Source organism: Eucalyptus grandis, chromosome 4 (assembly GCF_016545825.1).
Source record: "Eucalyptus grandis isolate ANBG69807.140 chromosome 4, ASM1654582v1, whole genome shotgun sequence".
In the NCBI taxonomy this organism is placed as follows: domain Eukaryota; kingdom Viridiplantae; phylum Streptophyta; class Magnoliopsida; order Myrtales; family Myrtaceae; genus Eucalyptus; species Eucalyptus grandis.
Window position 1 is genome coordinate 15,268,948 of NC_052615.1, and position 23,648 is coordinate 15,292,595.

Consider the following 23,648-nt stretch of genomic DNA (forward strand, 5'->3'; position numbering starts at 1 on the left):
CGACCCCCACTTGAGAGAGTATATTATAATATATCATGGGCTTCCATTTTGCTTCTTCAAGGCTCCTCACGTCCGTCGAATTCTTGCGCATGCATGTGCATGCATTAATGAACGAGAGACAATGGACGTGCAGGAACTTCTTTCTTCTCCAGCCGTTTTGCTCTCCAGGAAGGAGAGAATATTATAAAATTGTGAGCCCATCTTCTTGCAGACTTTCTCCGGAATTCTCGCTTGTGCAGTGGAGAATTTTTCTTTGCTTTCTTCACGCTTGCGGCTTCTCTAGAATTTTCACGTCGTCCCTATTTTATCCATGCATGTGCATGCATTAATGAGGAAGAAACAATGGACGTGAAGAACTCTTCTTTCTTCTTTCTTTGACTTTCATTGTGTTTTTCAGATTAGCAAAAGAGAGACCACCTTTTGTGCATGTAATCGACCGCGAGCCGCTGCGTCTTGTTGCGCTTTTAGTACCGATGCAAATGCAACTACATGAAATGCAATTTTACTATTTTTTTTCTTAGGGGTTAAAGATTAATCCCTAAATTTTTATGCAGTTAATTACTAAATGATTAGGCAAAAATTTAGGTGTCAACAATATCCATGTCCTTCATTTCCCTAGCTTGCTTCTCGATTTGCTTCAGTATCTCGTACAGGAACTCCCGCTCGTCCACGCTGGCCGAGATGTGGACATAAGCACTCTGTTCATAGTCCATGTATTTCACTTGGCTGTGGACCCATCTTGCTAGGATCGTCTTGCCAGTGCCTGACCCGCCCAAAATCGAAGTCCCTCGGATCCCCCCGTGGGCTTCTGATCCGCTCCATTAGTACCTTTTTCGCACCCCGGAGATATATAATAATTGGCATGTACCGATCCCAGAAACTAGTCAACCTCGCGAATTTTGTGCCCTGCCATGGAACACAGCCTTGGGAGGAGAAACTAGTGACACAGCCAATGGACGAAGCATGTTCAAGACCGTCTGTGACTTGGCCGTGTCACATACAAGGGCTTGCTGCGAACAAGTCCTGATCAGTCCCAGTCCCAACCGATCCCTAACCGATCCCGTATCCATCCCTAATTGATCCCTGATCGATCCTTGATCAGTCCCTGCACGATCCTTCAACCGTGCCTAATCCGTCCATGCGTGATATAGGGGATGATCCGTGCATGACCAGCTGTGACACCCCTCGACGGCCCCCGATCCGATTTGGGTCGCCACAGTTTGCTTACCATTTACTTTCCTAATAACATGTCACTCTAATACCATTTCAATTGCAGCGGGTCCATACAACATAGGGGGTTTACGTTTTTTTTTTTATTATTATTTTTTTGATAGGTCCCTTGCGCAATTCACATACGGAAGCACATCTAACAAACTCCCTTCCCTACATTCAGAAAACGATGCACACCTACTAAATATCTTATATAAGTTAAAGCCGAACACGTTTATTTATATAAAGCAGATGGACATCTTTAGTCGGTACATTGAAATGCCAATGTTTCTATACTCGGCTATACTTCAAAAGATGACCGACGTCTCCTCCCACTATCATATGCTTAAGGTCCATCAACCAGTGTCGGCGTCCAAAGGTTCCCTTCTTTGCTATCCTTCTCCTTGCGGTCATATCCAACCGCTCAAACCATCTACTAATCTGAAATGTTGGTCCCTAAAAGGGGTGAGTACAACCACTCAGCAGGTAAAAGAATCCAATAACCACTCAATGCATCATACAAATCATACATGCATTGCAGGCGTTACTTACCTTGAAGCCATGCATATACTATCATGCATCATCACCAAAATCATAACACACACATGTGTATCATCATCATATCATACATGTCATCATCATTATGACATCATTACATCACACATGTCACCATCATCATCGCATGAACATATCATACATGTCATCATCATCATCATCATCATGGCATCATCACATTACACATGTTGTCATGCCATATTATATATCATCATCATCATCATCGTCATGCATATCATCATGCATATTATCATGCCTTATCATATATCATCATCGTCGTCGTCGTCGTCATGCATATCATCATGCATATTATCATGCCTTATCATATATCATCGTCGTCGTCGTCGTCATGCATATCATCATGCATATTATCATGCCTTATCATATATCATCATCGTCGTCGTCGCCGTCATGCATATCATCATGCATATCATCATCATCATCATATCATGCATATCATCATGCATATTTCCATTTCAATTTCTCAATCTCATCTTTTCATATTGAACTGCCACATTTCTCTTTCCCGGGACCAATGTTTGCATCCCACATTCATCACTCGTGCCCAATCCTGGCATCGCGAGAACCATCCGGGCATGTATCCAAGATACAACCGGGCATCCGGCACCCCCACATTCCGGGCATCTCATATCCCAACTGGCATCACGAGGTATCCTCCGAGCATGTATCCAAGATACAACCGGATATCCGGCCTTTACCCTTCTAGCCAGGCATCTCGCACCCCAACTAGCATCACGAGGAATCTCTAGGGCTCGCCATGAAAATGGTTTCCCCTACCCTCCGGGCATGCATCACGATACAACCCCTCACCCTCCGGGCATGTATCATAATACAACCGGGCATCCCGACACTCCCGGGGAAAACCTCTGGGCATGTATTCATAATATAACCAGGCATCCAAAGGGCATCGACTCATTCGAACCTCTGGGCATCCCGACTCCCGGGGCATTATCATCTACCACAACAATCTCCTCATTTAACATTATTTATGTTCACCAATTTCGGTCTCAATTTAGCATGGCATATGATGCAATGGCAACCAACAATCATGTTCAACATTGAATTCACACATGCATCTCAATTCAATGTCATGCATACATCAAGACTTCATCATACAATGCAACATGGTATAATTATTTATAAAATTAATGGAATTTATGGCCAATAAAATAATCTATTTTATTTTATTTTTCTTTTTATTTATTTATTTATTTTTAATAAATAAATATTAAATTCAATATCCAAAATTATAAAAATTCAAGCAATCATTAAACAAACCAATAGGATGACAATTTCATGCAAAATTCATGGCCAAATTGAATTTCACACTATTTCACAATTTCCACAAAACAGCACATAATATTCGGATAAAACCAGCACGAACAGTTTCCGAAGAAATTCGATTAAAATATCCATACGGTCTCCAAAAATTACGAAATTTTACAGAGTCATAACCAAGACATTTTCGCACAACTTTCATGAAGAACTCCAAGCCAGATTCTTTTTATATTATTTTATACAACCTCACGAAGCTTCTGGATCCATTACCGCATCGTCCAGTGCACACATCACCGAAATATTGAGATTTCACCTAGCTATTCTCTTTCGTTTTCTCTGAAATTTGGATATGTTATACATCAAGATATCCTCTACAAGTTTCATGAAGATATATAAGTCAAATAACCAGAGTATAGTCATCATCTATGTCCTTGAAGTCCCGGGTATCTCGGAATACATCACCAGAATCATCGTCTTCAAGATCTAGTTGATTTACTAGGCTATACTTGTTCATTTCACTTAAAATTTGATTATGTTGTAGTTTAAGATGTCTCCTACAACTTTCATGAAGAAACCGAAGTGATATTCTCAACAAAAATCAACATGCAACCACGAATCCAGCAAGAGGTCAGTAAAAACTCTCCAGATCTGAGGTCTCCGTAAAACAAGACTTTAACTCCTCAAATCTCCATCATTTTTCACGAAATTTCAGTATGTTGTAGTTGAAGATGTTAGCTACAACTCTCATGAAGAAATTGAAGCCAAAATCGGACTCTAAACACACATGCAAGCTCAAACAAGTGTCTGACTCTCACGGTCCGAACACAAACAGCCATACCATTCAACAAACAACTCCTCCATGCTTCGGTATTTCTCATCTAACACCCAAAAACTCAACATGCAAACAACAAACAAGCATGCAAGAGAAGCTAGAGGACTCCCACTTGCCTCTAGACCGAAGAAAACGACGGCACACGGCGGACGAACACGGCGGATGGACGGCGACGGGCGAGCTCCTCCCTCTCTCGGCTTCCCCTTCTCTCTCGGCCGCACCCTCTTCCTCTCTCTCTCGCACGGTTCTCTCTCTCTCTCTCTCCCTTTCTCTCTTGGCCGAATGGCTAACCAGCCATTCTCTCTCTTTTCCTTCCCTTTTTATTCCCCCTTAAACCTCATCATTAGCTTGCCTCCCCAATGCCCAATGCATGCCACCCCTCTTGCCACTTGTCACAACACATGCAAGATGGGCTTGGGCCTCCTCTTGGGCTGGCAACAGCCCCCTTTTCGCAGGACTAATTGGGCCGACTAGCTTGGCCCATCAAAGGCTCAAGCTATTGGGCCTAAGGCCCAACCCAATTAAAATCAATTTTACCCCTTTTCTTATTCTTTCTTTTAAGAATTAAATTACTAAATTCCACATGGCCAAAATCTTGTAATATTTTACATATAGGAATTTAATTTATGAGGTGCATAGCCAAGCATAAATTATTGATTTATCCTATAGTCCTAAATTCAAAATTCATAAACACAAGCACAATAACACATAGCCTTAAGAAAACTAATGGCTAACACATAGACCATAGGTAATTTCATTACCTAATTATAGGCTTTAATTTCTCTAGAGGATGACTTGAATTTTGGGATGCCACACCAGCGACCAACTCCTGATCAATGCTCGACCAGCCTCTGCACAAACCTAGAGTGATTCACTTGCTCCGTGTCAAGCGCCCATGCTTGCCCATGTTGACCTTGATCTTGCTTCTAAATTGCACCTGTGGCTGATTTCCCATGCCTGCAACCATTGAATGGCCTGATGTGTAGACTTGACAGGATTCAAACTCCACCATTGAATTGGAAGGACGATCAACGGCTGGCATAAGACCCAAACTTGTATAAATAAGGGTCCCTCCCCCTCATTTGAGCTCAGCTCATTCATAGTGAATACATTCCCCCCTTTGTGCAGCCGACCCTTGTGTTGTGCATGTGTATGTGTAGGTTGACTTAGGATCACAAATCCTAAGGCCGCACGGTGTTTGATCGGTCAAATGACAACCCGTGACAAGTGGTATCAGAGCAATTGTTCCAAGCGCAATAGTTGATCCTTGTGTTGATGTCTCGGTCGTGCAAGGGGAGGACCGTGAAGATCGTGGGCATCTAGCTGAGAAAGGCACCCGGTCGAAGAAGAACTGTGCTGTCTCGAGCTCGAGGGATCCGAAAGGGGATCTGGACAACTGAGTGACAGTCCTAGAGGAGGCTATCACGGACGTCTAGGCGTTGGTGGACGACCTAAACCAAACCGTTGACAGAGCGGAAGCCAATAGGGAGGAGTTCTTGACCGAAGTCAAGAACTCAAGGACGGCATGGGAGAGCTCCGTGTCGAGGTGCTGGGGTCCCTTATGCACGAGCTATAGCAACGGGATGAGACCTAGGAGGCCGCGATGGTAGCCATACCCGCAAAGATGGCCGAGATGAAAAGCAAGCTCGCCGAGCTTGAAGCTACACGCGTGAACGGGCTGATCACCATGCAACCCCGTGCCGATGCACCCAAGCCGAAAAGAGTTCAAGAGCTCATGGGTGGCAAAGGACGTGGACAACTTCCTATGGTACATGGAATGGTACTTCCAGACCATGGGGATGAACAACGACATGATTCGGGTAAACACCGCAGCCATGTACTTAGCTGATGATGCGTTGCTTTGGTGGTGACATCGGTCAGATGATAGAAATGGCGACCCTATCATGACATGGGCTCGATTCGTCGAAGAATTTCAGCGGACCTACTATCCCGCTTATGCAGAGGAGGAAGCTCGTGAGGAACTTAAGCACCTAGAGAAAAGGGATGGAGTCCACGACTATGTGAAACAGTTCTTGGAGCTACTACTCCAAATCCCGTTCATGACCGAGACAGAGGAATTTCCACCAATTTATGAGCAGACTCAAACTATGGATCAAGCAAGAGCTCAAACAATGCCAAGCAACGGATCTCTCAACGGCTACTTCCGTGGCCAAGTCCCTTGTGGAATATAGGCCGGGATCCTTTGTCAAGCCCGACTCTTAGCTGAGAGAAAAGGCCACTGATGGGGTAGATTGGAGCCAGTACCATTGTCCGAACGAAGGCAAACCACCAGCGGTCCCTCCTAAGACCCAACCTGGCCATGGAGGATACCATCGCAAGGTACGCATATACAAGTGCTTCTTTTGTGACGATCCCGATATGACCCGTGATTGCCCGAAAAGAGGGAAGTTGGTAGCCTTGTGCAAGGAGGATAAACCATGAGAGGAGGTGCAGTTGGAATCGTTGCGAATCCTTGGGTCGATCAAAGCCAAAAAGGCCAATGAACCCAAGGGGATGATGTTCATGGATGTACAAATCGGTGGTGTCATAATGAGTGTGCTCGTGGACGCTGGGGCATCCGATCTCTTCCTATCCAATGAGGCCGCGAAGAAACTGAATCTTCCAATAGAGATGAGTAATGCCAGTTGGCTCAAAACGGTGAACTCCAAGGAAGTCCCTACTAGCAGCATGGTTAAGGACGTGGAACTACACCTTGGTCCATGAATCAGCATAGAGGACATCAAGGTAATCCCCCTTGACGACTATAATTTCGTGCTTGGTTTAGGGTTCATTGACCAAATCAATACGGGCGTTATGCCCTTCGCAAATTGTATATGTATCCTAGATAAGCGATGCCAATGCATGGTCCCGATCTACCGCGAGTCGGAACTCGACAGGAAGATGCTATCGGGCATGCAGCTGACAAAGGGATTACGGAAGGACGAGGTGACCTTCTTGGCAACGTTGAAGGAGGAGGGCGCGGAAGAAAATGAGGTACTAGGATAGATGGCTCAAGTCCTCAACGCCTTCCAAGATGTGATGCAGCCTAAGCTGCCAACAAGTTGCCTTCTCAGAGAGAAGTGGACCACCGGATCAAGCTTGTGCCTAATGCTCGACCACCGACCATGGCACCCTATCGCATGGCCCCACCCGAGTTGGAAAAATTAAGGAAATAGCTCAAAGAGCTACTTGATGTAGGGTACGTTCAGCCATCTAAGGCCCCGTTTGGCGCCCTGATCTTGTTCCAAAAGAAACATGATGGATCCCTCCGCATATGCATTAACTATCGGGCATTGAACAAGCTCACTGTCAAGAACAAGTACCCGATCCCTCTTATAGCCAACTTGTTCGATTAGTTCAGGGAAACCCGATGGTTCTCCAAGCTTGATCTTCGATTGGGATACTACCAAGTTCAAATTGCCGAGGGGGATGAGCCAAAAACTACGTGTGTGGCCCGCTATGGATCATACGAATTCCTTATCATGCCTTTTAGCTTAACCAATGCGCCGGCTACATTTTGTATTCTCATGAACAATGTACTACATCCATTCTTTGATCGGTTCGTTGTGATTTATCTTGATAATATCGTTGTATATAGCCGGACGCTTGAGGAACACGGCGATCATTTGAGTCGAGTTTTTCGGACCCATCAAGAAGGGTGCCTTCGCACAAAGAAAAATCCCTTTCCTTAGGCACATCGTTGGGGGCGGACGAGTACGGATGAACGCAGCCAAGATCTGTGCCATCGTTGAATGGGAGCTGCCGACCAAGGTGACGGAGTTGCGATCCTTCCTTGGTCTCACGAACTACTATCAATGCTTCATCCGAGGATATTCGAGCCTCACCGTGCCACTCACGGACATGCTGAAGAAAGAAAGGCCGTGGGAGTGGACGGATCGATGTCAAGAGGCATTCAATCGGTTGAAGCAAGCCCTGACCGAAGAGCCTATGCTTGTGCTGCCCAACTACACCAAACCGTATGAGGTAGAGACTGATGCTTTTGATTTTGCTATTAGCGGTATCTTGATGCAGGAACGGCATCTAGTTGCCTTCGAGTCTCGAAAATTGAACAATACCGAGCGACAATACACGATCCAAGAAAAGGAAATGACCACAATGGTGCATTGCCTTCGTACATTGAGGCACTATCTCTTGGGATCGTGGTTCGTGGTGAGGACCGACAACGTGGCCACGAGCTACTTCCAAACTCAAAAGAAGCTTAGCTCGAAACAAGTTTGATGGCAAGACTTCCTGGCCGAGTTTGATTATGTGCTGGAATACAAGCCTGGAAGATCCAATTCCGTGGCCGATGCCTTAAGTAGGAAGCTGGAATTGGCCAACACGATGAATCGACCCAACTGTCCATAGATTGATCGTATTAAGGAGGGGCTGAAGCGTGACCAAACTGCCCAAGCCCTCCTTCGATACGCCCAAGAGGGTAAGACGAGGCGGTTTTGGTGCGAGGATGATCTCCTCTACACCAAGGGACGACAACTACGTGCCATTCTATGGGAAACTCCGGAAGAAGGTGATGCACGGGTGCCACAACTTCAAATGGGCAGGTTATCCGTGAATCAACCGCACAATGGTGCTCATCGAGGATCAATATTTTTTGCCACACATGACATCGAAGCTTATGTGCAGACATGTCTTGTGTGCCAACAAGATAAAATCAAGCAATGGTCTCCATGGACTTCATCGTGAACTTGCCGAAGTCCTAAGGGTGTCGAACCCTCATGGTCGTGGTGAATCAATTCTCCAAGTATGCGACATTTGTGCCAGCCACGAAGGACTGCCCAGCCGAGGAAGAGGCCAAGCTGTTCCTCAAGCATGTTGTCAAGTATTTGAGGCGTTCCACATATGATCATGAGTGATCGCAATCCTCAATTCACCGAATGGTTTTGGACCAAGCTCGTCAAGCTGCTAGGGATGAACCTCAACTTCTCCACGAGCATGCATCCCCCAAACTAATGGACAGACGGAGCGAGTAAATGCATTGCTGGAAATCTATCTCCAGCACTATGTGAGCAACACGCAAGTGAATTAGGTGAGATTGATTGACGTGGCTTAATTCTCATACAACTTGCAACGAAGCGAGTCCACGAACCAAAGCCCGTTCGAGATCGTGATCGAGCAGCAGCCACTCACACCGAGTGCGATCACTTCGAGATATCGAGGAAGCAGCCCCTCCACGTACAAGCTCGCCAAGTAATGGGATGAACATGTGGACTTAGCGAGGGCGTGCCAGAGTAGAGTCGTGAAGAGCACGAAGAAGTGGACTGACAAGAAGCGACGACACGTGGAATTTTAGGTCTGGGACTTGGTGTTGGCCAAATTGCATCTAGTCCTTCGGTACCGTGACGTGCACAAATGGCTGACCCGTCATTACGAATGGCCCTTCCTATTGTTGCAATGGATTGGGAAGGTGGCATACAAGCTGGACTTGCTGTCCAAGCTCAAGGTACACCATGTGTTCCATATGAGCATGCTGAAGCCTTTTCCAAGTGAACGAGGATGATCCAGATCGAGGCGCATCACAGCAAGCACCCCTAGGAGCGAAAACCTCCTATGATTGGGACGTTGAATGTATCATGGCGGACCGGATCATACGGAAGAGATATTGTGCGCCGAAGAAGGAATACCTCATTTGATGGAAGGGTCTTCTCGAGAATGAAGCAAGTTGGGAACCATTCGAAGCTCTATGGCAATTCAAGAAACACATTAAAGCTTTCCATGCCACAAACACGATGAGGGCGTTGCCCGATTAGGTGGGGGAGAATGACACGGCCGACAAACGAAGCATGTCCAAGACTGTTTGTGACTTGGCCATGTCACGTACAAGGGCTTGCCATAGACAAGTCCTGATCGGTCCTAGTCCTGATCGGTCCTAGTCCCGACCAATCCTTAACTGATCCCGCATCCATCCCTGATCAATCCTTGATCAATCCCTGCATGATCCCTCAGCCGTGCCTAATCTGTCCATGCGTGATACGGGGGATGATCCGTGCATGACCAGCAACCAACTCCTAATCAATGCTCGGCCAACCTACACAAACCTGGAGTGGTTCACCTGCTCCGTGTGTCAGGCGCCCATGCTCACCCATGCTAACCCCGATCTTGCTTCTGACTTGCACCTATGGCTAATTTCCCATGCCTATAGCCATTGAGTGACTTGATGTGTAAACTTGATAGGATTCAAACTCCACCGTTGGATCGGAAGGACGATCAAAGGCTGGCATGAGACCCGAACTTGTATAAATAGGGGTCCCTCCCCCTCATTTGAGCTCAGCTCATTCATAGTAAATACATTCGTCCCTTTGTGTAGCTGACCCTTGTGTTGTGCGTGTGCATGTGTAGGCTGACTTGGGATCACAAATCCTAAGGCCGCACGGTGTTTGATCAATCGTGTTCGACCGACCCGTGACACTAGCACATTCGTTTTCCCTCTTGTGCTCGGCCTCCTCCTTCAAAAACTTCATCGCATAACTCCTCCATCTTATTCACCAGTATGGACAAGTCCCTCCACAGCTTGTACCTGGAGACGAGAGCGCCGAGCGGCAATGCAGTCATATGGAGGGCCTCGTGCCTCTCACGGGCCTCTAAGGTGGAACTTGTTGATGAATTCCTCAGCGTAGTACATGGCTTGGAGGAGCCGCCCCAACCACTCCGTGGCTTTGAACAGTCCATATTGACTGGAAATGAACTCTTGGATCCTGGCCAGCTTCGACTTGGCAACCTTTGCGTGGGCTTGCATCCATAAGCACTCGATGCACACGGGGTGAGAGAGCAAGAAATATAGTTTCTGCAACGCGATCTGGGCAGCAGCTTCGGCAACCACCGTGGAGCTTCCCGTGTTAGAAGCAGCCATGGCTAACCAATATGTTTGTTTCGAGCAAGGTCGTGTGGGTGTATGTTGGCTCGTTAGATTGGATTGAATTGATTTGTGGGACATATTATTCTCTCTCAATTGTATATATTCTTCATTTTTCTATGCTTTTCTTGGTGGGGCCTCTCCTGTCTACAACAAGCTTTGTTTAATTCTTTGCTTGTGCGACGTTTCACCAACTAATCAAGTAAAGTTCTTTGCTTATAATACAACAATCTTACAGATCTATTCGTATTCCTTACTTAGCTCTTATACGTGAAGATAATCAATTCAATTGTTACTGTCGGACTAGGAGTTGCAAAGAGAAGTAAAAATGGCCTATCAAGAACTTTTATTTTTGTGATGAAATTTCACTCATCTTAACAATTTAACACTTTACCAGCATGAGGGATGGGAGATCAAATGAGAACATTCCTTGGTTGATCTTATCTAATGTAGAATACTAAAATCAATTCAAGAGAAAATGATTACTATTCCTCTAGATTTTGGCAATTAAGGACTCAGCTTTCAAATTGCTGGAGATGTTAGATGTTTACAAATTTTAGAATACAGTTATATTTCAAATATCGATTGTATCTTCAATACACTTAAAAGGAAGAAGTGAAGCCCGTGCTTATTCACACACCGTCAACTTCTCCTTATTAGAACCCTTGCTCAAAGAGAATTCATCGCATTATATGAAAATCCACATCACATATTGTGCTCATATAAAATACCTGAATATCATGTCATTATCACATATTAAATATCACATGGTAGGAATGTTACCATGTAAGGGGCGTAGGGGTTGTGTCCTTCTTCATGATTGTGTTTTACATTTTGTTCATTTTTTCTGTGCTTTTCTTCTAACGAGTGTTTTTGTCATTCTTAGGTTAAATAATTAACAAGCCAATCCAATTTTGCTAAAGTTCACACTCAAAGATGAGAGAATTCGAGAGGGGACACTAAATTTGGGAAAAAGTTCCAAAAAAGTCTTAAACCTTTTGTCTTTGTGCCGATTTAATCCTAAACATTTTTTTGGTGCCGATTTAGTCCCAAACATTTTTACGTTGTGCCAATTTAGTCCTTTCCAACCAATTTTAATCGGATTTTGCTGACTAGACGTCGGCCGACCGACATGGCCTGATCGTACATGGATAACTTTTAATAATATTTTATTATTTTATTATTTTTCTTTTTCTTTTTTTCTTTTTACTTTTTCTTTTCTTTTTTTCTCCTCTCTTCTTCCTCCCTCCGGTCATCGGAACTCGACGATCGGCCGGGCGACGGCCGGCGAGGTCGAGGTTGACCTCACCAACCACCTCGACAAGGTGGCCGCAAGGGCGGCCTCGCGGCCGGGCGGCGAGGCTTGCCCTCACCGAATCGGCGAGGTCGAGCCTCGTCACCCTCACCCATGGCCGGCGGGCTTGACCTCACTAGATTCGGTGAGGGCGAGCCTCGCCCGCCCGACGTGAGGTCGCCCTTGAGGCCTGGGTGGCGAGGGTCGAATTCCGTAATCGCCGAGAACCAAGGAACGTTGCGGAGATCGCATTCGCCTTCAACAACAGTAGACGACGACGGCCCATCCGCCTCTGCGCCAAAACCGTCGATCTGCAATCATCTTCGAGCGATGACTCTTCCAATTATGCATTGAAAACCTTGATCGAGGAACGAAAAGATGGGAGCCAATCGGTGCGGGGAGAGAGGAGCAAACCCAGACGGAAAGCGAGCGGCAAGAGAGGACGGCTCCGGTCAACGGAGGACGAGGGCAGCAGAGGGCAAGGGCCGATGAGGTCTTGGAGGAGGTGGTAGTAGCTGTTGTTGAGGCTTTATGGCAAGGGTCGACCCTCGCCAGATCCGACGAGGGCAAACCTTGCCGCCAAGGCCTCGAGAGTGGCCTCGTGCCGAGTGGGCAAGCCTCACCCTCGCTGGATCTGGTGAGGGTTGAGCCTTGCCCCGCCTAGCGCAAGGCCACCCTCGTGACCACTAGCGAGGTGGTCGGCGAGGTCGAATCAAGTCAAAAATGATTCGACCCAAACTGACCAATTAATTCAATTTTGACTTATTTACATACAATAAAAAATTTAGTGACCATACATGACCCAACTTGCACTCAATTCATAAGTAACCCGACCCGACCCATTTACAAAAATACTTCCTATTTAATCCAACTTGTGAAAATCCGTATCCACGTGGTTAACCAACTTTAAGCTCTTCATGTGTGTTATTTTGACTATAAGATGTTGAAGAATTGACTTTTAATATTGCATAGAGTTTTCCATTTTTGTGTTGATTTACAATGATGAATAAGAGAAAGTTAATACTCAATAGTGAATTCGACAACAAATAACGTTAAGCAATCGAATTTTAAATTAAATGAAACGTAAGATATTGAAAATGATGATTTATGCTAACCATAGATTGCAATGACAAGAACTAATATTAGAATATTATATGAAAATAACAATGATAAAAGATATACTCTAATAACTAGCAAACGATACTTACAACGATAATAAAGATAAAAAGACAATGAGAAAAAATAGAAGCCATCTTGATATTTTTAATAAGGGTGAAGTCAGGCCCATCAACACTTCTTTGAACTAAGAATAGTATGAGACAGAGAAGTTCATTATTTTCTCGTAGAGGCTGAAAAGGGACTCAAAAAGTTGGCATGGGTTTGGGTAAACTGTGAATCTATTTAACATTCATATTTTTTGCATTTTATCATTTTAAACTTATTTATAATCCACTACAGAACATAACTACCCATATAATGACACAGCCCATCAATATGAGTTAAATAATAAGTCTATGACCCATTATGATAGGCCTAACGTAGCTGATATAAAACTAGACAGCAAAGAGAAAGACAATGCTCTAATATCATTTTATTGACCAGTTAATCTTCGAGGGACTTTCTCATCATCTCAGGTAAATGGCTAAAATCCCAATTCAACATACAATGCCACACAAGAAAGCAAGCAAGCCCTACTGCAATATACAATTTGCAGATCTATAGAAAATCAAATCGTATCAATGTGTTAATTTTTTCTCTTTCATGATAAAATCCTTTTACGAGCGTGTAACTTCAATAGGAGGATATTTTAAAGTTCGTCAGCTAGTTCTGCAAGAGTCCCCATACGTTCCCAATGGAGCATTGACCAACACAAGTTCTTTTGGATCTTATAATAGATGGAAATCCTCTTCGGTCTTCAACTTCGTCCAGCAGACATGCTTGCACCGTCACAAACACAGTTCTTCGATGAAAAGGACAGTCATCCAAGTTTGAAAGCCCACACAAAGGGACCACACCAAAAACCAGATCGAGATCTCATTTGGGTTGTGCATCTTGCATTGTGAAACCTATCGATAGATGAAATGACAGAACCAAACGTCCAGTTACCGCCTTCTCATCAGAAAATTTTTCCTTGCTTTCCTATCAATTCACAAATACGAAAGGGTTGGTCCATTCTCTTTCTTGTGCACAACACACTGCAATCTCCAGAATTTAACCGGATCTAGAGAAAGTAAACACATAGCTTCAACTCATCTGAAGCTCATCCAAACTTGGACAAGTAGACAGCAACTTCAAATGAGACAAACCAAGGAGAATGAACAAATCTAAATGTACTAATTGAAAGCGAATGAATAGGGTAAGTTACAACAAATCCAAGAGGCATTTGAGCTCATTCGTCTACCCAACAAGATAGACAATTAACTGGTAAAGAACCTCTAGCCATCCCAAGAACATCTCAAGCCCTTTAAACCTTAAAATATTAAAAACTTTACTTGCTTCGAGTCGATCTTTAAATAAATAACCAAAAAGGAGTACAGAAAAATGATAAGAAAAATAGAACAACCAGAGATAAGAAGTACCAAATTCTCAAGGCTGTTGCTGAGCATCCATGTACCCAGCATCAACAAGAACCTTCTCTCTCTTGGCCAATTCAACGTCCTCATCGACCATCATCTTCACTAACTTCTCAAACCCAACCATGGGCTTCCAACCCAGCACCTTCTTGGCCTTACTCGCATCTCCCTTCAAGTTGTCGACCTCCGCCGGTCTGAAGTACCTCTTATCGATCACCACATGGTCCCTCCAATTCAGCCCAACATACCCAAAAGCTACTTCCAAGAACTCCTCCACGGTGTGTGACTCCTCCGTCGCGACCACATAGTCATCCGGCTTTTCTTGCTGCAGCATCATCCACATAGCCTCCACGTAGTCCCCGGCGAACCCCCAGTCCCGGGAGGCCTGCAGATTTCCCAGGAACAGCTTGCTCTGCAACCCGATCTTGATCCGCCCCACGGCCCGAGTGATCTTCCGGGTCACGAAGTTCTCGCCCCGCCGCGGGGACTCGTGGTTGAACAGGATCCCGTTGCACGCGAACAGCCCGTAGGCCTCGCGGTAGTTCACGGTGTACCAGTGCGCGGCGCACTTGGACGCGGCGTAGGGGGACCGCGGGTGGAACGGGGTGGTCTCCGACTGCGGCGGCGGGGTCGATCCGAACATCTCCGAGGACCCGGCCTGGTAGTAACGGATGTGGCTGCGGCCGGTGGCGGAGACGTGGGAACGCACGGCCTCGAGGAGGCGGACGGCGCCGGTGGCCACGACGTCGGCGGTGTAATCGGGGATCTCGAAGGAGACCGCCACGTGGGACTGGGCGGCGAGATTGTAGACCTCGTCGGGGGCGATCGTGTCGATCCAGCGGCGGAGGGAGGAGGCGTCGGTGAGATCCGCGTAGTGGAGCTTCATCCGGGCCTTGTGGGCGTTGTGGGGATCGATGTAGATATGGTTGATCCGCTGGGTGTTGAAGTTGGAGGAGCGGCGGATCAGGCCGTGGACCTCGTACCCCTTGTCGAGCAGGAACTCGGTGAGGTACGACCCGTCCTGGCCGGTAATGCCGGTGATCAGGGCCACCTTGCGGTTCTGCGGAGGCGGCGGGGCTTCGCCGTTGGCTCCGGATCCGGATTTGGGCGCGTCGTTCTGGGCCGCCATTGTTGCGTAGGATGGCGAAACGGGTCTGCTCGCGAGGTGTTCGCGAAAATGCCTGACCGAGAAAGGGGCAGATCGGGAGGAAGTGGGATGATCTGACGGTGGTGTTTTTGGGAGACTTTTTAAGAGGTGGAAGAGGAAGGGAGTGGGGACGGTTCAGTCAAGGCAGAACTTTCCTCGTTTACGCGTTTCTTTTTGACTGACCAATGATGTCGCGCCACGTGGGGCTGGGAAGGTCAGTATGGTCAATTAATATGGGGAAGTCCGTGAAAACTCCGGGGATGGGGGATCCGGTGCTCCTCCAGGACCGGATCTACCGTGCGATGGCAGGTGCGGTGCATTGTGGACCGTCCGATGAAGGCCCCGGAGTATTACCCCGAGGACTAGATTTACCGTGGGACGGCGAGTGCGGTGCGTTGTGAACCGTCCGATGAAGGCTGCGACTTAATTCAGTTTACACACTAATTCCTGATCGTTTGATCATTAATCATCTTTAAGAAGGCCGTCGATATTCCCGACGCGGCACCGCCAGTGGCGGCGGAGGAGCAGCCGGTGCTGGCGGCGTGCCGGGCCTGCTCGGAAGCCCCTCCGGCGCGGCCAAGGCGGGGATCGAGTCGCGATCGCTTTCGCATTCCCTCGACCTCGAGCTCTCTCCGATCCCACCGACATCTCTCAGACGGTCGACCTCTCCTGCGCTGTGGACCACTCCACTGCCTCCTCCTTGCCCTGTCGCGACCGCTGGAAACTGTTACCTCTCTCTGTCTCTCCGTAAGTTCGTTCCTGTTTCTCTCTCCCTCGGCGATCTGCGAGGAGCGAGACGATGTCTGTTTCGGCTGTGGAATGAGGTTGGCGGTTGAAGAGGGGGCGGAGCGTTTGGATGAACAGCTGAAGCGCCTCGCGAGCTCGCGATCGACGGTACGGCCATGCACAATCTTGCGTGATGGCGCAATTGTTCTGCTTTTCCGTCGATGGCGACCTCTTGATATGTAGGTTTAATCATGGACTCGGACTGCAGAGTCGGGACGGTGGATGAAGTCGACACGGGTCCCCAAGCACACCTCTCCCTTTCTCTCTGTGACGCGCGCAGATATGCTTTTGCCTCGTGATCGTAGAGGAAGTACATGTTTTGGTGCCACGGAATACAGAATCATGCATTGCCTCGTCATTGGAAATGAGTCATCGCAGGAAGGTAGTAGCAAGGTTGTACTTTGTGCAGCATTGATTGGATTGAAGTTAAGTTTACTTGTTTGATGATGGCCTTATATGGAGCATCAGTGCATGATCCGTCAACCATCGAAACTACCTTCTTCTGTCGAATCTGGCTTAATCTGAAATGTAGATCCTTTGTTAGGACTGCAGAGCGCTGCCGGAAAATCGTAGCATCAAGAAGGTCTAGAAATTTGTTTCTTTTTACCCCCTTTTCACATTACACTCGTCGTTTGGGATTTTTGTTGAAGATCATTTGGTTTTCACAGCGTACGAGTCTGTCCTCTGTATCCTCCATCAACCAAAAACTTCTGGTCTTATCAGATGAAGAGCTTCCTAGTTTACTTGCCCATAACCATGATCCCCTTGATCTGTCCCGAGGCATGGAGTCTATGTAGTAGATTTACTGAGGCAGTATGTTTCGACTCTTTTTGATGGCTGGTTAACAAGAACCATTTCGTCCTGCTTATCTTGCACCCATATTGCAATGTCACGCAGCATTGTGCTTCAGCTGATTGAGCGATGACATCACTCATTGCCAACGCCATGGTTCATTGCACCTTGAAAGTCAAACCCAGAATCTGTGTGTGTGTGCTCTCCTCCTTGATACTCAATCAAATACTCTATTTTTAATGATTGAACAGTAATTCCAGAACTTGTTCTTCTGTATCAAGGTCCTTGATGTCCTGTAGTGCAGCAGACTCTTGCTTAATAAATATTCTTCTCATTACTTGTATCTGACTTCTTGTTCTGTTTGCCTGATAGATGGAATAATAATCAATTTTTGCGTGTTAGTCCCCCTTTTTTTACCCTTCTAAAGGAAATGCAGCATTCGACATGAGTACAACATATGCAATATGTAAACTTTCTCTCTTTTTTTGGCGTATGTTTGTAAAATTCTTCTGAATAGACTCCTTTTCAGTTACCTTTGGCTTTCTTGGATCATGTTTTCCCTACCGATCATATATCATAGCCACAGGTTTTCTTTGACTGACCCTGATTTCCTTTTGCGCTCAGCTAACTCAATGTCTTTTTGCTTGTGTGGATCATTGATTTGGCTAGGCCAGAGGATGCTGAGGAACTTCCGAGCTAAAAGGGTGATCAACCTGCTGATTGCTCGGCCTGCTCGTGGTAATCATTTTGACCCCTTCCACAAAGAAGCTAATCAAGGTGTTGTAAAACATGGGTTGGTACAGGTTACACACTCCTTCATTTTGTTCAGACGGTTAAGAAGATCTCACAAAAGACTGAATTTTCTTCAGAAAATTGTGAGCTGACAGCATGTGAAATGAAGGATCGGCCGAATTCTGCACGGTTTTAACTACTGTTGGGTTTGTCAAGTATCAAGATGTACGAGCATTGGTTTTTTATGCCAAATTCAAGAGGAAGTCTGAAGAGCAGGCAAATTTAAATAATTTTGTGCTGTCATTCTTTATTATCTGCAATCTGCAGTGCTCCTCCGGTCATGGCACATGACCCGGTAAGAAGCTCTGGTTTGACGATACCAACTTGGTACACGTTTGACTGATTGAGCAGAGGAATCTGCAAATGGAAGACGTGAGATTCGTTGGGTTTTTTTCGGCTGAGCCAGCAGTATCACTTTCCTAACCAAGCCCAACACGCACGACATTGTGAGGCGTGATGTAAATGTGCTGATGCTGATGCTGATGCAAGTGCAGTCCTTGATTCAAGCCTGATGCTTCAGCTGAAATAGATGACACCGTTAGGAAGGTTTTCTCTGGATTGATTTATGAATCTTGCATTTATCTCGCTGGGAAGACGAGAAAAGATCTTTAGGACCTTAATTGGATACTCATTTATGTGTATTTCCGGTGCGACGATCGCAATTGAAATGGCAGGCGTTTCTACATTTACAAATGACAGTCGACAATGGAAGGATTGATCAACTTGGCGTGAAAACCTTAAATGCCATATGGCCGCAGGACAGATCACTCTAGGTTGGTTTCTTGTAAGTTAATCAAAATACATAGGCTATCTTATTTGTTAAAGGAATAATGTCAGATTTAGCCGTTTAACTGACTTGAATTGCATAATTTATTCTTTAAACTTTTCTTTTTAGTCGAGATCTCTACTGCAGATGTGTCGGGGCTACATATAAACAAAGCAAGTAAGCAAACGACGTGCATCTAACGCACCTCCAATGTCTAGACGTGCCATCCGCTCATAAAACGGAACATTGTCGATAGAATTTTCCACATTTTCTTCCCTTCTTCCAACAACACAGCACTCGTTATGTCTCGCTGTGGTTCATTTATCAATCGTTATGGTCTCTTTTCATCTCGTGGAAACAACATGCGCCAACGATAACTTATAGAATTAAGGAGCAGTGCAAAAACCAAGTCCGCTCAAGAAACTTAGCGAGAAACATCCCAACAAGCATCCAAAAGTTTTTGACAGGTGAACGTTTCCTCGAAACAATTTATGCAATTGCAATGACAGAGGAGGCAAACACAATATAACCAGAATCTCAAGCAAAGCATTGATCGTATACTTGATCTTTTCTGCACTCCAACTATGTTTTAGCCGGTCCTCATTATGATGTGAACCCCACTGTCGGTATCGACGATGTCACTAATCTCACCAACCTTGAGAGCATAAGTTGCTTCCTCAAAAGGTTTCTGCATCTGGCCTCGCCCAAAAGGACCTGCAGCAGTATTAAGACTTTGTGAGATTATATACCGATTCTTCATCATGCAACACACTGAAAAGCATGACACAGTCCTTTTTCATCCCTTTCATTCTCTCTTCCTTTTCTCCTTTCCTTTATTGGTAGAGGTAGATATCTGACAGTGCAAAGCCAGAAAATGTAAAACCTAACTCACTTAACATGAAGCTGCAGAATATTTTACCAGACGAAAATGTTTGCCGAGGTGTGTTCACACACGAATGAGAATGCACATTGAAAAGAATGAAAAGCGGGGAAACAATGTCTCTACGTTTCTCAAAAATACTAGGCACATTATCTACTCCAATTTCTTAAGATTAAACTTTAGTATAAATTCATACACATATCACCCTGTCTAAACCACACGGATCAAGCTCTTGATAAAGTACGAAGGAGTTGTCAATTTAAGGCAGCTCCCAACTTATGTATCCATCCCTCTTCATTTGAAGTAGGAATGGGCATCTCAGTAATTTCTTGCCACTCCTAAACAGAACCAAGGAAGTGCAGCCATTTCAAACATCCTATACATTAGCTCCTTAGGATAACAAAAGGAGAGGGACACTGTTAATATTCAGTAGAATGCTCAACGCTGCATAGTAATTTTAGAGGGAGATGAGATTCTCCAATGAGTTCCTTCCATTAATAGAAGAGCACAGAACAAACCAAGTCTTTTCTCTGTCGATATGAGGATATCCTCCACAGGCACAACTAAGTCCAGTTTCAGGTCCCACCGTCACCCCAATGCTACATATCAACCGGTAAGAACAAAACTATAGAATACAAAAATAAATTTCAAGCCATTCAAACCATGTTTTTTCTCTTGTTGTGAGGGTTGAGGAGTGAGGGAAAGCTTGATTGGATAATACTTAGTTCAAGTTTGTTCATTTTTGTAGTTGTTGATATTCTCTTCGTTGAGAAAACACCCAATATCCTGATATAAAAGTCAATTAATTTCCTTATTGAAGGAAACATGCTAATTAGCCTTTGTAATACAAAGGATTGACACTGGCAATAGCTTGGAGACAAGAGTTGTGTGAGGGTGGTTTTTAATGGTTTGTCATGAGTGGAGATGTCTGGTTTAACTTGGTGAAACTATTTGTATTTTGTACTGCAGCCTCCTTTACCAGTTAAAAAGGGTGTTTTCTTGTCCTCCATTAAGACAAGTGCAACAGGACCACATTAATCTTGCTTTTCTTCTTTTTTGGATTATTGTTTGTATCACTTTGATTTAGTACAGGTACAAGAACATATTCATCCTTTATTATGCTGTCCCCAACACTAAAAGTATAGATCAAGGCCAGGCCGAAAACTATTCCAAGTACAAGGGCACATTCATGTTTTCTTTACATTGTCTGCAACAATTTATTTCATGCCAACCAAAACAATTCCAATTGCTCCATATATTGTGCAACTAGACCCCACAACATAACTTGGGAGATGAGGCTTGAAATAAATTGCTCCATATATTGTGCAACTGGACTTCTTCACCAGAAAAGCTTGATCAAATGGAAGAATCATTCAGAAGGCTAAAAAAGTAACTAAGAAATTTCTCAAATTCACCATTTAAGGTGTAGTTATAGGAACAAGGGAGATGAGGCTTGAAGTTACAGAATTCTCATGACATAACAAATAGTTGGGGATTACAAAGCATGTTCGTGCCTCAGATTTAATATTTTTTTTGTGGCCTTCATCAAGGAACTTTTACTGTCCTTCTAAGATGCAAATTAGACCTGATTGGAGAAACAGCATTGTTACTTCAGTAAAGGCAACTTCAACAAGGGAGCCAAGGGTGCAAAATCATCTAGGAAAATGATCCACTGCAGGGTATATATAATGGAAATACAGCTTCTAGCTGGGAATAAATCATGCAGTTTTCTTGTCGAAGTCGGCATATGAACCCCATTTATCCCGGGGTGTATCAAGCAAATTAAACTTTCATTCAAAAGCTTCAAGCTTGGAATAAATCATGAAGAAGTCTTGTAAAGCTATAACAGCATATAAACCCCATCTATCCTGGAGTTCAAAATATGTTCAACAGCTCAAATGTAACATTCCTTCCAGATAGCCCAAAAAAGATTGAGAAGGCAGTATTTGAATGAGCTCTTTCCTTCTCTATACAAATTCTTTACCACCTTCATTTTCCTTCAATGCAAAATCAAAGCCCTTAAACAGCCAAACTCCAATAAAGTAACAAGCTCCCTCCAGGGACTGCTGATATTTTCACATTCCCTTCACTGGAAGATTTTCCCTCATATCGCAGGGGACCTAGGCAGCACATGATATCACCATAATCTTTCTTCTTTCAAACACAATTTTGTCTATGAGGGTCTATTGGCAGATAGTAATTGAAAAAATAATGGAAAGATACCTCGTTCAGCTAAGGAACTTCTATCTAAGTTCCTTGACAATTAAAGAACATTCCAGACATGTAATAACATGAGAAAAGTATTCTGAAAACTGTCTGATATAGCACGAATCAGAAAACATGGCTCATAGAAGCAGATTAGAGTATTTCTATTTATTTCATATTGTTTCAATTTCAAAGAGACGGTGCATTCTTTTTTAAATTGGACAGTTAACAAGCCATGCCTGCGAGCTGCAATAACAATAGTTGGGAAGAATTAGTGGCATTGTTATCTGGGCAAAACTGCAATCATAAATTCGGATCTGCCACGCTCACTCAAATCATGATATCTTTTTCCATGGGATGGCATAGACTATTCCTCAGTAATTTAACTCCTACGGACGACGGATAACTCCACAAAACATGCATTTGAAAAAAACAAAAGAGCTAGACAGTGATAGAAATTAATCAAGCCCTATCGATGCACAATCTGACATCAAAGGTAGAGACATTAAAGCTCCAAACTCCATCTTCACAAGGGTAAAACTGCACGACAGATTACACTAAAAACCGAATGTTTCATATACGTTCATTTATCCAATTCCAGCAACGTAACTTTTCTTCCAAATCAAATCAAGAACAAAATGTTTCAGGTACATGAATAGAGTTAGATTTATCTATATACCAGCTTCACGAATTCCGCTAAAGTCCCTTAGATTTCTAAGACGGAAACAGTATAGCAGGCGGACTCCATCGAATGAGCAGATGCGAGCAATTAGACGAAACAGTGACGGTAAAGCTTCACAAAAGGCAATCATAATAGGAGCCGAGAGTGGGAAAGAATAACGAGCGCGAGGTGAGATGGAACCAACCGAGATCGCCGCCGCGCTTGGCGGAGCTGCAGTCGGAGAAGCGCGAGGCGAGGTCCTCGAACTTGCCCTTGCCGGCGACGATGTCCTCCCTGAGGGCCTTGAGCTGCGAGACGGCGCTCTCGCGGGTGGTGCTGCGGATGACCCTGCCCTCCGGATCCTTCCACGACGCCTTCCTCCGGGAGCCCTCGTGCTTGATGAGGATGTGCGACGCGCGGACCTGGCTCCCCCCCCGCCCCCGCCCCGCCGCCGCGGACGACGACATCTTGGCCTTCGCCCGGTGCTTGTCCCTGAGGCTGCCGGACTTGGCGGCGGCTGGATCTGCCGATGAGGTGGTTGTGGAGGATGGTCTCTTCCTCTTGCGATCGGCGGACTCTATTTTGGCAGGCTAAAGGCGGCGGCGACCTCGTTCTGCCCCTCGCTGCGTTGAAGTTCGAGTGCGGTGTGAGCTCGGTGGCGATGGAGAGAGTCGAGGAGCGGTGGGGTTGGCATTTTATATATGATGAATTTTCAACATTTTTTTTTTTTAGAAAAATTATCCAAAAAGTTTTAAACCTATTGCACGTTTATTAATTTAATCATAAATCTTTTCAATTCAATCTTAAATATTTTTACTTATTATCAATTGAGTTTATTTGGTCAATTTTAACTAAAAAATGCTAACGTGGATGTTAGTGGTGTCATATAGGATTGTTTGACTATTAGTTCTATCGTGGATAATTTTGAATAACATTTTAATTTTTTAATTTTTTTATTATTTTTCCCTTTTTTTCTTTTATTTTTC

General features: G+C 44.9%; 2 protein-coding genes across 2 annotated transcripts; both read right to left on the minus strand.

The window, feature by feature from the left end:
- Positions 1-14,571: 14,571 nt before the first annotated feature.
- On the minus strand, positions 14,572-15,888 carry LOC120292723 (GDP-mannose 4,6 dehydratase 1). The gene has a single exon (XM_039311077.1). It carries the CDS (start codon positions 15,760-15,762, stop codon positions 14,647-14,649), a length of 1,116 nt encoding a protein of 371 aa, XP_039167011.1. The 5' UTR covers positions 15,763-15,888; the 3' UTR covers positions 14,572-14,646.
- Positions 15,889-19,427: 3,539 nt separating this feature from the next.
- On the minus strand, positions 19,428-23,333 carry LOC120292721 (peptidyl-prolyl cis-trans isomerase Pin1). Its single transcript, XM_039311075.1, has 2 exons — positions 22,868-23,333; positions 19,428-19,630 (listed from the first exon to the last, which is right to left on the minus strand). The coding sequence occupies exons 1-2, from the start codon at positions 23,127-23,129 to the stop codon at positions 19,506-19,508; spliced, it is 387 nt and encodes a 128-aa protein (XP_039167009.1). The 5' UTR covers positions 23,130-23,333; the 3' UTR covers positions 19,428-19,505.
- Between the last annotated feature and the right edge of the window lie 315 nt (positions 23,334-23,648).